Source organism: Hyla sarda, chromosome 4 (assembly GCF_029499605.1).
Source record: "Hyla sarda isolate aHylSar1 chromosome 4, aHylSar1.hap1, whole genome shotgun sequence".
Classification (NCBI taxonomy): domain Eukaryota; kingdom Metazoa; phylum Chordata; class Amphibia; order Anura; family Hylidae; genus Hyla; species Hyla sarda.
The window spans coordinates 256980317-256995409 of NC_079192.1; the positions used below are offsets into that span (position 1 = coordinate 256980317).

The 15093-nt window shown below is 39.9% G+C and overlaps 1 protein-coding gene across 1 annotated transcript in view; it reads left to right on the plus strand.

Moving 5' to 3' along the window:
* Nucleotides 1–15093, plus strand: part of ARID2 (AT-rich interaction domain 2) — a 121643-nt gene that overhangs the window by 37286 nt on the left and 69264 nt on the right. The window contains exons 4-6 of the mRNA XM_056573981.1: nucleotides 4757–4890; nucleotides 7022–7240; nucleotides 14968–15035. Of these exons, the coding sequence (XP_056429956.1) occupies nucleotides 4757–4890; nucleotides 7022–7240; nucleotides 14968–15035 (421 nt within the window). The remainder of the gene's footprint in view (nucleotides 1–4756; nucleotides 4891–7021; nucleotides 7241–14967; nucleotides 15036–15093) is intronic.

The window sequence follows — 15093 nt, forward strand, 5'->3', positions numbered from 1 at the left end:
TAGCATGATGGTGGCAACATATCATGCTGTGGGGTGTTTTTCAAGGACTTGGACAGGGAGACTGGCAAGCGTTAAGGGAAAGCTGAAAGTATAGATTTATTTGTAATAAAAACCTCTTTACCTCAGACTGGGCCAAAGGTCCACCTTCCAACAAGACAGCGACCCTAAGCCCACAGCAAAGATAGCACAAGAGTTCTAAGGGACAACTCTGTAAATGTCCATATCCCCTTAAGGACCCAGCCCATTTTAATTAACCTTTCACATACATTTCACAGTGCATATCCTCTGGAGGTTGGAGACAGGCTCGTAGATTGCAGTAGGCGGCAGTTTTGTTTCCTGCGCATAGCTCTAGCTAAGCCCCATCAACAGTTCCTTTTGTGGGCTTTATTCTGGGGTAAGAAGTCATATTTAGTTATAGGAGAACTGCAGCCCAAGTGTCTGAAGGCAGGGGTCCGAACACTGGGACCCCCCCGCAATATCCTGTACGGGGCCCCGGCTCTACTAGCTGATATGCCCCCTCCATGTATCTCTATGGGAGAGGTGAAGATGCAGAGTTCATCCATCCCCGCCTCTCCCATAGAGCTGAATGGGAGGGGGCATGTCTGTCGACCACATAGTGAGGTAGTAGGGGTGTGAATCGCCAAGAATTTGGCGATTCGATTCGAATCGCGATACCAGTGTGGCGATTCGATATATCCCGATATATCGCGATACCGTCTAGGTGACGATACATCACGATATATCCCGATACATCGCCCACCTGGGAGCATTCATAGATCCCAATAGACGCCGCTGTCAGCTTTGACAGCGGCGATCTAGTACTCCGGTGCTCACTTTTCTCATGTTATCCCGTCCGGGCTGCAAAATAAAATAAAACGCACTTTATCTTACCTGCCAACGAGCCCCCGGACTTCCGGTACTTGTGTTCGGTCCCCGGGCTGTATTCTTACTTCCTGTTAGCCCGGCACGTCACATGGAGCTTCAGCCTATCACCAGCGGAGGCGGGACATCGCTGCGGCCAGTGATAGGCTGAAGCTCCGTGTGACGTGCCGGGCTAACAGGAAGTAAGAAGAATACAGCCCGGGGACCGAACACCTGTACCGGAGCTCCGGGGGCTCGTTGGCAAGTAAGATAAAGTGCGTTTTCTTTTATTTTGCAGCCCGGACGGGATAACATGAGAAAAGTGAGCACCGGAGTACTCCTTTAATAGCTAGCCGCGGCGATCGCCGCATGCTGGCTATTAGCGGCGGCCCCCGGCTACTGAAATCAGCCGGGGGTCGCATAGTACGGAGCGGGCACGAGTCGGAGCCCGCTCCATACACCCAGAGCGACGCCGTGTCAGATCCGGCCTGCCCGGCTCCACAAATGCTCCACAACATGCTGTTCCGGGCGTCAGTAGATACAAATTCCACATCCCTAAAAGAATCGATTCAAAAATATTTTGAATCGATTCAGTATCGGCAAATGAAAAAATCGCGATTATCGCGAGAATCTATTTTTTCTTACATCCCTATGAGGTAGACGACACAGGCGCTAGTCGCGCAGAACCTGCAGTACTCCTTTAACCCCTTAACGATGCCGGACGTAAATGTACATCCTGGTGAGCTGGTACTTAACGCACCAGGACGTACATTTACATCCTATGCATAACCACGAGCATCGAAGCAATGCTTGGGTCATGCGCGTCAGGTCCTGGCTGCTGATAGCAGCCAGGGACCCTCCGGTAATGGCGGAGAGCCACGATCGAGTGGATGTCCGCCATTAACCCCCTCAGATGCCGTGATCAATACAGATTACGGCATCTGCAGCATCGCGGTCACTAAAATGATCGGATTGCCCACAGCGCTGCCGCGGCAATCCGATCATCCAGAATGGCCGACTGAGGTCCCCTCACCTGCCCCCGCTGCCTTCCCACGGGTCTTCTGCTCTGGTGTGCAATAGAGCAGACCAGAGCAGAAGATGACCGATAATACTGATCAATGCTATGTCCTATGCATAGCACTGAACAGTATTAGCAATCGAATGATTGCTATAAATCGTACCCTATGGGGACTATTAAAGTATAAATGTAAAAAAAAGTTTAAAAAAAATGAAAAACCCCTTCCCCCCCCAATAAAAAACTTAAATTGTCCCATTTTCCCTAGTTCACTTCCAAAATGTGTAAAAAACAAAAAAAAATAAGTTTTATATACATATTTGGTATCGCCGCAAGCGTAAATATCCGAATTATTAAAATAGAATGTTAATGATACCATACGGTGAACATAAAAAAAAAAAATTCCAAAATAGCTGCTTTTTTGTAACACTTTTATCCCCCCCCCCAAATTTATTTATTTTTTTATAGAAAATGTATTAAAAGTTTTATATAAGCAAATATGGTATCAATAAAAAGTACAGATCACTGCGCAAAAATTAGCACTCATACCGCCGCTTATAGGGAAAAATAGGGGGATTTTAAACGTACTAATTTGGTTAAAAAAATAAAGTGGAATGTCCAACAAATTCACTTTATTGATTAATACCCAGGATACATGGATGCAGCAGGCACAGGTGACTCGTTTTGGCTCAAGGATGAGCCTTAGTCATATAGTATACATATAGTATGACTAAGGCTCATCCTTGAGCCGAAACGCGTCACCTGTGCCTGCTGCATCCATGTATCCTGGGTTTTAATCAATAAAGTGAATTTGTTGGACCTATACTGCGCTGGACATTCCACCTTCTTTTACCTATCCATTTGGCGCTGCCCACGCCAGTCCGTGCGCACGGTGCTTGAGGTAGAGAGCTGGACTTGCTTCCATACACCAATTTGGTTAAAAAGTTTGCAATTTTTTTTAAGCGCAATGTTAATAGAAAAGTACGTTATCATGGGTATCATTTGAATCATATTGACCCAAAGAATAAAGAACACGTCATTTTACCGTAAATTGTACGGCGTGAAAACGAAACTTTCCAAAATTTGCAAAATTGCGGTTTTCTTTTTAATTTCCCAACACAAATAGTATTTTTTGGTTGCGCCATACATTTTATGGTAAAGTGAGTGATGGCATTACAACGGACAACTGGTCGCGCAAAAAACAAGCCCTCATACTAGTCTGTGGATGAAAATATAAGAGTTATGATTTTTTTAAGGAGAGGAGTAAAAAAAGGGCTGATTCCATAAGGGGCTAATGAAGTGATTTGCAAATATGTTAGCAATCATAAGGGGAGATTTATCAAAACTTGTGCAGAAGAATAGAAACCAAAGTCAAATGCAACAATTGGTTTGGTTTCTATAGGAATCTGCATCCATTCTTCTCTGCACAAGTTTTAACTCCTTAAGGCCTCAGGGTTGTTCCGTTTTTGCGCTTTCGTTTTTCCTCCTCTAAAAATCTAAACTTTTAGTTTTCTACCTACAGACCTATATGAGGGCTTGTTTTATGTGCTACCAATCTTACCTTGTAATTAAATCAATAATTTCCACACAAAATCTATGGTGAAACCAAACAAAAATTGTGGACAAAAAAAAGTGCCATTTTGTAATTTTTTAGCAGCTTCCGTTTCTACGCAGTGCACTTTTTGGTAAAATTGACACCTTATATTTATTCTGTAGTTCCATACGATTACAAGGATTTATGTAGATTTTATATTATTCTAATAAAAAAAATATATATATATAGATAATATAAAACTACATGCACCAAAATGGGTATTTTAAAATGGTCATCTTCTGACCCCTACAAGGGGGTTAATGCCGGGCATCACCGCGATTGGTGATGTCCGGCATTAGTCACGGGTCCTGGCGGCTAAGCAGCCCGTGAGCCCGCGTCATAGCAGGGGAGCGGGCACAGGGCGTACATGTATGCCCTGCGTCCTTATTTAGTCTCCCCCATAATCTATTTAAATAGAGACTGTTTCAAACAGCTTCTCTCCATTTAAGTCTAGAATCAAATATAAAAAACTATATACAATGCATTTTGTTTTAGTAGTGTTTGTAGGTACTTGGCATTACTTTTTTTTTTTTTTTTTCTTTAAAACTCAGCATGTTGGCCAGTTTTTTTTTATTTTTTTTTTTTACTTCACTTTCTATGTATGAGTTTTTTGTTTTTTATTTCATTATTTAAGTTTTTTTATGACAGATACATAAGTGTGTAAAGGAGCTGTAAGGGTCTGTTCGCATTCACTGGTTTTTAATTGCAATTATTAAATACAGAGCCAGGAATGGATCTGGAAAGAGAAGTTTTAGTCTTTCCTTTATACATGTCCTCTATTTACGATCCTTTCCTGGCCTTTTCTTTAGTTATTGCAATTGAAAACTCTAAAAGTGGTCGTGCTGACATTTACATGTATTCCCTATTTTGAGGCACAGGATTTTCAAAGCTCCAATCTGAATAGAGTGGTGGTTTAAGATGCATACTGCTGCTCGATTTCTTGTCTATGGGACTGCTGAAAATTGTCAAGCGCTATGGGGGAGATTTATCTAAATCTGCGGAAAGGCCCATGGCAACCTATCAGCTTGCTTCTTACATTCATAACAAGGCCTCTGAAAAATAAAAGAAGCAAGCAGATTGGTTGCTTTGGGCAACTTTGCCTCTCCACAGGTTTTGATAAATCTCCCCCCTTGGTGTATATAAATGTGTGCAAATCGCATACGCCTCGATACTGTTTTTGATAGGACAGAAAAATGTAGCAGTTCTTACAATGTTTCTGTGATATTTTTACCTAAAAACAAAATGAGGTATTGAATTAATAAACAATGATCATATTTTATATGCAGATACTTGGAAAAATATGAGAAAGTACATCACTTTGGTGAAGATGATGATGAAGTCCAGCCTGGTAATCCCAAACCTCAGCTTCCTATTGGTGCAATACCATGCACGTACAACTACCAGCAGCACGTTGTACCAGGTATGAGGACCTAAATTTTTGTGTTAGATGGTTCTAAAAAAAATTGTTATTTTGAATAAAGGAAAATTGACAAGCAACAATTGTTGTTGTTACAGTACAACATGCGTAATACATTATGACCTAATTAAGCCAAATAGCAGAATTGCTACTTTCTATATTAAATGAAAGTGCTGATAAGTGGATGCTTTCAGTTTTGGGTTATAATGAAATTCCTTTAGTGGTAGGGAGAACATTATTTTAATATAGGAAGGATTTTCCTGACAGCAGGACCAGAGGAAGAAAGCAAGTAGATAGATGATCTCTGCTATCTTATTGTGGGTTGGAATATTGAGGTTAAATAAGTTATTGAGGATTAGAAATGCATAATTGCTTTCTTCTAAAAACAGCACCACACCTGTTCGTAGGTTGTTTATGGTATTACAACTGCTCCATTCAATTAAATGGAGCTGAGCAGCGATACTTTACATAGACTAATGACGAGTGGTGCTGTTTCTGAAAGAAATCAACTTTGTTTTTCTAATCATGGATAACATCTTTTAAAGCAAAACTGATACCCAGGTTATCCTGCACTAAACCAAATGTACGAAATAATAGTGCTAGTGAACTGGATTAAAACAAGATATGAACTTACCCAGATCTGTGGTCTGGTTCCGGAGATGGACTTGTTATTAGTCGACATTGCTAATATGTTAATCTCTGACTTTGCGCAATGGAGGCAAGACCCGGCATGGAGGCAGAGATGCTATGTTTGCTGGGTCCTGCCTCCATTGTGCAATGCAGACCTTTTACTTATTCGCAATGTCAGATAACTGGTCTGTCTCCAGAACCGGATCATGGATTCAGGTGAGTTATACCTCATTCGGTTCACCTGCAATATAACCATGTATTGGGTTCAGTGAACAGGGTTATTATGCCGCACTGTTACCATTGTACAATCTGGTTGTTTTTTTCAGTATGCACCATATAGCTCCTGGCATATGTGAAAATCATATCCATAGACCCCCTATTAACAAATGAAAGCTAAGAGTGTATGTCAGGGATTTCTGCAGGGCTGTGGAGTCAGTAGAGTACTGTAAATTATTGTATAATTAATTTATTAAATGCGTAGCTTGTTGCATATTAACTTTCATAGGCGATTAAAAATATATATTCATTGCTATATGTATGTATATACATTTTTATGTCTGGGAAGTATGACTTAATAGCTCCTACAGGCAGTGTGAAAATAGCCATACCACAGAGAGGATGAGACAATCGGAATTTTAAATTGTCAGTATGTATTAATTAGCTGTCTAATGTAATGGTCTTGACCATTTCCCTTCTTATTTAGTCATGTTATTTAACCCCATAGTGATCACAGATGTGCCTTTTTTACGTTGGGCATGAACAGGCCTTATTCTAGTTTGCCACCTTTTCACAGCAGGGCTTGAATAGCCTGCAAGGGGTCATGAAAATAATCTGCTTCCTGTAACATAATATGATCCTTAAAGTGAACCTGTCATCAGACTTTACCCTATATAACTGTTGGCAACACGGTATATAGGGTAAAATCTACTTTCATATGAGGTCTGGTGTCCTCCAGGCCATAGGTAAAAGTGAAGAAAATTTTATTAAACGTATTTTTTTTTTAAACTTTTTATCTAGTCCCACTAGGGGGCTTTTACAAGTGGCATTCTGATCACTGATATAATACACTGAATTACACTGTGCTCTTTATAAAGACCTTGGCTGCCATGGAAACACCTCTACACCAGGTGATCATGTTGCCATGCTGTCAGTGGGGTAAGTGACACTCACAATTTAATTACATGCAGTGATAGTATTTTGACCATGGCTTGTAATGGGTTACAGGAGCTGCCGGGATTGGAGAGAGAAAAAAATCCTGGAATAACCCCCAAAACATTCCTTTCAAAATCTGTCTAGGGAAGGGGTATGTAAAATAAAAAAACACTTATTCCATCCCTAAGCAGATGTTAAAAGGAACATTTTGGCTGGGAAACCCCTTTAACTATCTTTAGAGACAATTTTATTGTACTCATAAAGTTGTTGTTAAAATGTAACTATGTATTATATGATTGAGCAATTTACTGTTGTCTTGTCACATGCTTATTTTAACAATTTTGTCTTTTAGATTATTTGCGTCAAAGTTATGGGCTTACAATGGACTTCAATACACCAAATGATTACAACAAACTGGTGCTTTCGCTATTATCGGGGCTCCCAAATGAAGTGGACTTTGCAATAAATGTTTGCACCCTACTGTCCAATGAAAGCAAGCATGTTATGCAGCTTGAAAAGGACCCAAAAATTATCACGTTGTTGCTTGCAAATGCTGGTGTGTTTGATGATAGTAAGTAAATATCTTTTCTTTTCTTGTCCAAATGTAACATGTATATGGACCAGCTGCATGTTTGGCTTCTTTTTGTTGCCACTTAAAGCGGTATTCCCCTGCACATTTATTGCATATCCCCAATGTGCTTTCAACCTCCACAGCTGGTCGGGAATATGAAAGCAGTTGAATTAACTATTTTATGCAGTTTATGTAACTTCTATAGAGGTTAAGAGGACTTGGAAATTATGAAAACAGTGTAGCTCATGGTGCTGTTACTTGTGCATCTCACATTAACCCCTTAAGGACCGGAGGTTTTTCCGTTTTTGCATTTTCGTTTTTTTGCTCCTTGCCTTTAAAAAATCATAACTCTTTCAAATTTACACCTAAAAATCCATATGATGGCTTATTTTTTGCGCCACCAATTCTACTTTGTAATGACATCAGTCATTTTGCCCAAAAATCTATGGTGAAGCGGGAAAAAAAATCATTGTGCGACAAAATTGAAAAAAAACACTGTTTTGTAACTTTTGGGGGCTTCCGTTTCTACGTAGTACATTTTTCGGTAAAAATGACACCTGATATGTATTCTGTAGGTCGATACGATTAAAATGATACCCTACTTATATAGGTTTGATTTTGTCGGACTTCTGGAAAAAATCATAACTACATGCAGGAAAATGTATACGTTTAAAATTGTCATCTTCTGACCCCTATAACTTTTTTATTTTTCCGTGTATGGGGCGGTATGACGGCTCATTTTTTGCGCCGTGATCTGAAGTTTTTAACGGTACCATTTTTGCATTGATAGGACTTATTGATCACTTTTTATTCATTTTTAAATGATATAAAAAGTGACCAAAAATGCACTATTTTGGACTTTGGAATTTTTTTGCGCGCACGCCATTGACCGAGCGGTTTAATTAATGATATATTTTTATAATTCGGACATTTCCGCACGCGGTGATACCATATATTTTTATTTTTATTTACACTGTTTTTTTTTTTTTTTTATTGGAAAAGGGGGGTGATTCAAACTTTTAATAGGGGAGGAGTTAAATGATCTTTATTCACTTTTTTTTCACTTTTTTTTTGCAGTGTTATAGGTCCCATAGGGACCTATAACACTGCACACACTGATCTTCTATGTTGATCACTGGTTTCTCATAAGAAACCAGTGATCAACGATTCTGCCGCATGACTGCTCATGCCTGGATCTCAGGCACTGAGCAGTCATTCGGTGATCGGACAGCGAGGAGGCAGGAAGGGGCCCTCCCGCTGTCCTGTCAGCTGTTCGGGATGCCGCGATTAGCCGCGGCTATCCCGAACAGCCCGACTGAGCTAGTCGGGAACTTTCACTTTCACTTTTAGCCGCGCGGCTCAGCTCTGAGCGCGCGGCTAAAGGGTTAATAGCGCGCGGCGCCGCGATCGGCGCTGCGCGCTATTAGAGGCGGGTCCCGGCTTCACTATGACGCCGGGCCCGCCATGATATGACGCTGGGTTACTGTCTAACCCCGCGTTATATCAGAAGAGCAGGACCAAGGACGTACCGGTACGTCCTTGGTCCTTAAGGGGTTAATGATGCAGGGTATTTTCCGTTTTTGCATTTTCATTTTTTCCTCATCACCTTCTAAAAATCATAGCGCTTTCAATTTTGTACCTAAAAATCCATATTATGGCTTATTGTTGCGCCACCAATTCTACTTTGCTGTGACAGTCATTTTACCCAAAAATCCCCGGCGAAACCGGAAAAAAAAATTATTGTGCTACAAAACTGAAGAAAAAATTCCATTTTGTAACTTTTGGGGGCTTCCGTTTCTACACAGTGCATTTTCCGGTAAAAAATCCTCCTTCTCTTTATTCTGTAGGTCCTTATGGTTAAAATGACTTATGTTTGATTTTGTCGTACTTCTGGAAAAAATCATAACTACATGCAGGAAAATGTATACGTTTAAAAATGTCCCCTTCTGACCCCTATAAATTTTTTATTTTTCCGCTTATGGGGAAGTATGAGGGCTAATTTTTTCGCCGTGATCTGACTTTTTTATTGGTATCATTTTTGTTTTGATCGGACTTTTTGATCACTTTTTATTCACTTTTTTTATGGTATAAAAAGTGAGCAAAAATATGCTATTTTGGACTTTGGAATTTTTTTTATGTGAACGCCATAGACCGTGCGGTTTAATTATTATAATATTTTTATAGTTCGGACATTTACGCACACAGCGATACCAAATATGTTTATTTTTATTTACACTGTTTTATTTTTTTTTATTGGGAAATGGGGGGTGATTCTGACTTTTATTATGGAAGGGGTTAAATGATCTTTATTACCACTTTATTTTCATTTTTTTTTTTTTGCAGTGTTATAGCTCCCATAAGAGGCTATAACATTGCACACACTGATCTTCTACACAGATCACTGCCTGGCAACAGCCGGGCATTGATCGGTGTTATCGCCGCTCGACTGCTCCTGGCGATCGGACAGCAAGGAGGCAGGTAGGGACCCTCCAGCTTTCAGCAAGCTGTTCGGGACACCGCGATTTCATCGCGGCGGACCAGGACAGCTCCACTTAGTTAACCGGCACAGTTTACTTTCACTTTAGACGCAGCGATCAACTTTGATCGCCGCGTCTGAAGGGTTAATACCGTGCATCACCGCGATCGGTGATGTCCGGTATTAGCCGCGGTCCCCGGCAATTGATAGCACCCGGGACAGATGGGATATGATGCGGGGTCAGCGCGTGACCACGTGTTCTATCGCGGGAGCCCGCTCATGACGTATGCATACATCATATAGCGGGAAGGGGTTAACATCAATGAGAGTTAAGCAAATTGCATAAAACAGAGCCTCTGCTGTTTTGGCTTCATAACCATCTACAGTAGACATAAGCAGGCTGCAGAGGCCCGGGGTCCTTGATCTTGAGATAATGGCGAGTCCCGGAGGTGGCACTTACTGCTTCAAACTAGGGCTGCAACGATTATTAGATTTTATTGATAATATTCGATAACTGGATTAGTTGTCGATGAATCCAGTTATCAAATAATAGGCTGATTCGTTAGAAAGGGGACATGTGAGCATCAGCGCTCATGAAGCTGCTGCGGGCAGTCAGGCACTAGGCCTGCGGGTCCCACAAATCCTGCACCCACCGCAGCCTCTGTAAGTGAAGTCCTTGAGTGACGAGCCCTGACTTTCAGTTCCACTCACTTGCCACTCACTGCTCACCAATCACGTGCTGGTGCTCTGCTCTCCTTCCCTGCTGCTGCCTGTGGACACACTACGTTGTGCCTCACGTGCTGCCGGTGGCCTGCTGTATAATGTGCCCTGCTCAGGGCTCATGCTACTGTTACTGCCGCATTGCCTTTTACATTGTCATACATATGTGGGGGTGAGGTGTGGGGGTATCTGCAGAGCATTGCGCCCTAGTGTCTTCTACAGACACTAGGGTGCAATGCTCTGCACATGTCCCCCATGTGTATAGCAGTACGTGTACTACATACTCACTGTTATACACATGGGAGTATGTGCGGAGTATCGCTCCCTATTGTATGTACTACAGATACCAGGGTGCAATCTTCTGCCCATACCCCTATGTGTATAGAGTCTACTACAAACACCAGAATGCAATGTTTTGTACAGTCTGTACATACCCCCATGTGTATAGTAGAAGTGTACAGACAAGTTTTATTAAAATGTAAGCCCCCCCCCCTTTTCCTATTGTATACAAAAAACTAAAAAATTAACATTTCACCCCTTAACGATCTACGCTATATACATATATATATATATATATATATATATATATATATATAATATGTGTGTGTGATATAAAATATAGTGTGGCCTTGCGGCAGGTCTATGAAGCTAGCTCAGGAGCTGAGCTCGCTTCATATCCTTTCAGTCTTAGCTGCTATCAGCAGCCAGGAACCACGGCTAATGCCGGACACTGGTGATTGGGCCGATGGCTGGCATTAACCCTTGGGACACCGCGATCAAAGTAGATTGCGGCGTCAAAAATGCCGAAAATGCAATGTCAGCAGCTCAGCGATGCTGATCGGGATCATCACGGGGACATCGGTCTTCTGCTGCTCCAGGAAGCTTCAGCAGGCTGGAGCAGCAGAGCACCGATAACGCTTATCAATGCTATGCTTTGGCATAGCACTGAACAGAGTGTATGCAATCTAATGATTGCTTGTAATAGTCCACTATGGGGACTAAAAAAGTGTATAAAGAAAAATAGTTTAATAAATGTGGTTTAACCCCCCTTTTACAATAAAAAAATGTAAACAAAAATAAACATATGTGGTCTTGTTGCGTGCGTGAACTATAAAAATATAATTGTAATTAAACCACACAGTCAATGGCGTATAGGTAAAAAGTCCAAAATTGCGTATTTGTGGTCACTTTGTATACCCTAAAATTTTTTATTAAAAGCAATCTAAACTACAGATCACAGAGCAAAAAAATGAGCCCTCATATTAAACATGCTAATTTTCATACAAAAAGTAAAAAATTTTTTAAAGTAAAACAAAATCAAACCGAATATAAGTTTGGTATCATTTTAATCGTATGGACCTACAGAACAAAGACAAGGTGTCGTTTTTACCGAAAAGCAGGACACAGATTGCCCAAAGCGGGGAAATGTACAATTAAGTATGAAAACCAAACCCCAGTCACCAACTCACCTAGGTGATGGGGTATTAACCCCTAAACAGAAAACCCCCCTTTCTTATTGGTGTGCTATAAAACTTCACTTTTATTGCATAATATTTGAAAGGTCCTATAACAAGTGCATGAAAAAATCTGAACAGTCCCACAAAATTGTTGTGCTCTCCTGTATGGAGTAGAGATTTTGTCGCCAGCGTCTGCAGTACACCGTGCATAAGGGGAACTAGGCTGTAATGTTTAAAATCCCTGATTTACTAAGAGTGTAGTGTTTATTCTCGAGTGATTTCAATATCTTTTTTTTCAGGTTTATTTGCTATTCTGTCGCACATTTCGTGTTTTTTTTCTGTTGCACCTTTTTTGTGTCTCACTAGTCAGTTGTGTCGCACAAACTGAGCTAAAGAAATTAGTTGTGTGAGTCAAAATGGTTTAGTTTTCATGAATCAAAAGTATTCATGTGTTATAATTTTTCAAACATTACAACAATTATCCTTGTTTATCAGCTTGTGTGCTAAATTGATTTAAACCTAATATTGCAAATGTGTTAAAAAAAAATAAAAAATTTAACATTAACTATCACAAAAGCATTCAATATTTTCATAAGTGTTGAACTGTACAAAATATTTTCAGGTTAGAAAACAAGTTACTTTAACACACCACAATGGTAAACAGTCCCTTGTTACAAATCCCTCCATTTTGATTTTCACTCGTCCTCTTGGCTGTCTGTTATTCTGTGAGCCAAACTCATGCTTTTTCTGGAGTGATTTTTGAAGTACTCTATTTTCCACTTTTTTGTCGGGAACACGCCCATTTTTTGTTCAACCACGCCCATTACAGAGTAAAATAAAACACTCAGAGTTTTTTCAAAAGTGTAGGTTGTGCCGCGTAAAATTTGGGCGCACAAATAGTCGCACAGATGGTGGGACAAAAATTTAGGCACATAAACAGAGAAAAAAAAGTCTGTTGGACTTTAGTAACTCAGGGCTAATGTCTCCCATACTTGTTTCGTGGTAACAACCACATCCTCAGGGGTTAAGAGACATATGGCCACGTGCAGGTGGAGAGACTGCCTTTTATAACCTACTGTGAACACTCCCCTGGACGTATGTTCTATCTCTCCCCTGGCTTCAATTGGTCTGAATGGGCTCCACCAATAAAATCATACCTTACTAGCAATTGCTGTTCCTTCTGGCCCATAATGATGACGTTGTCACATGATCATCCTACATTCTCGCGCAGGCGCACATACTTAATACAGTGTAAGAGCTCTCTCATTAGAAAACGCGAAAGGCTCAGGATAATCTCGCGCACGTGCGTAGACTTTAATATTATCCCGGACAGTTCTGAGCTACCAGCAAAGTGCGCGGACTTAGAAGAAAACAGAAAATAACCAGCAAAGTGCGCATGTGCATATGTTCAGTATTAAATGCACGTTACAATGAAAGAAGTGGCTGTGAACTGCATTATTAGAAATTCTACACTCCGTACCTGCTCAAATTATATTCGGTTCCTCTAAGTCTTAACCTATGTTATCATTGGCTCATACTAACATTAATAATAGCCACAGAGTGTATATAGAGAGAGCCTGCATTCTATTAGTACATTACTCAGTTAATATGTGTAAAGATGAAAAGTCAGATCTTGTTTGGACCTAATAATCACCAATGGAAATTTATTCATTATGTCCCAATTTATGTATTAGCATAACAGTGCAGCCAAGGTAAGTATTACAGCTAATGATGAATCTTGGGTCTCTCAAACTAATAATCATTATAGATGAACCTTGTCACTCCCTTATGCACGGCGTACTGCAGACGCTGGCGACAAAATCTCTACTCCATACAGGAGAGCACAACAATTTTTTTGGGACTGTGCTGATTTTTTAATGCACTTAAAAAAGGGCTTTTTAAATATTATGCAATAAAAGGGAAGTTTTTAACACACCAATTAGAGAGGGGGGTTTCTGTTTAGGGATTTATACCCCGTCACCTAGGTGACTGGGGTTTGGTTTTCATTTTTACCTTAAATGCACTGTGTAGAATCGAAAGCCCCCAAAAGTTACAGAATGGTGTTTTTTTTTCTTTTTCGGTTTTGCCCCATAAATAATGTTTTTTTGATTTTGCCATATATTTTGTGGTGAAAGATTGTCATTACAAAGTAAAATTTGTGTAGGTGGAAAATTCAAAGCGTTAGGATTTTTAGAAGGGGAGGTGGAAAAAATTAGTGCAAAAATTTAAAAACCTTGTAAGGGGTTAATATTGCAGTGTGGGTAACTGTCTGAACTATTAAAATAAAATGTTAATGATCCTTTACAGCAACCAGCATAAATGTATAAAAAAGAAATTGCTGCTTTTTGGTCACATCACATCCTTGAAACAGATTTTGAATATGGCCATTGTACATCATTTTTCAAGTAAAATCAGTGAAACCCTTTTTTCTGTCATTTTGGTGATTTTTTTCCGATTAATCAATGAAATTGACAACTAATCGATTATTCAAATAATTAGCTGCAGCCCTACTTCAAACATACATACTTAGTCAGGTGAACTTGTGAATAAAACCTCACAGGAGGATAAATGTACTGATTTATATCAATTTACAGTGCCTAGTAATATAGTCTTGTTAAAAGACAACATAAGTATACATATTGGGAGATTTATCAAAACCTGTGGAAAGGCAAAGTTGCCCATAGCAACCAATCAGATCACTTTCATTTTTCACAGGACTTAAGAATGAAAAAAGTGATCTGATTGGTTGCTATGGGCAACTATGCCTCTCCACAGGTTTTGATAAATCTCCCCCATTGTGTTTCTATATATATATATATATATATATATATATATATATATATATATATATATATAATGTGTGTGTGTGTGTGTATATATAATATATGAAAATGCAAGGAAATAACCAGATGTTGAGAAAAAAAATACATATATCTCATCAATTTGTCTGCTTCTGCAGTCCACAGGTAAAATTTGCCGCATTTCCTTCACATGTGATGTTAGCCTTTTTAATTTTTCTTCAAAGTTGTTTGGGCCTTGTTTATTGAGGCATTTTTCCCCTTTTTATTTGTTAGCTCTGGGAACATTTTCTGCTGTGTTTGGTGATGAATGGAAGGAAAAAACTGATCGTGATTTTGTTCAGGTAATATGAGTTCAGATCTAACTTTCTTTGCAATGAGGGTTTTTGGGACAATGCAATA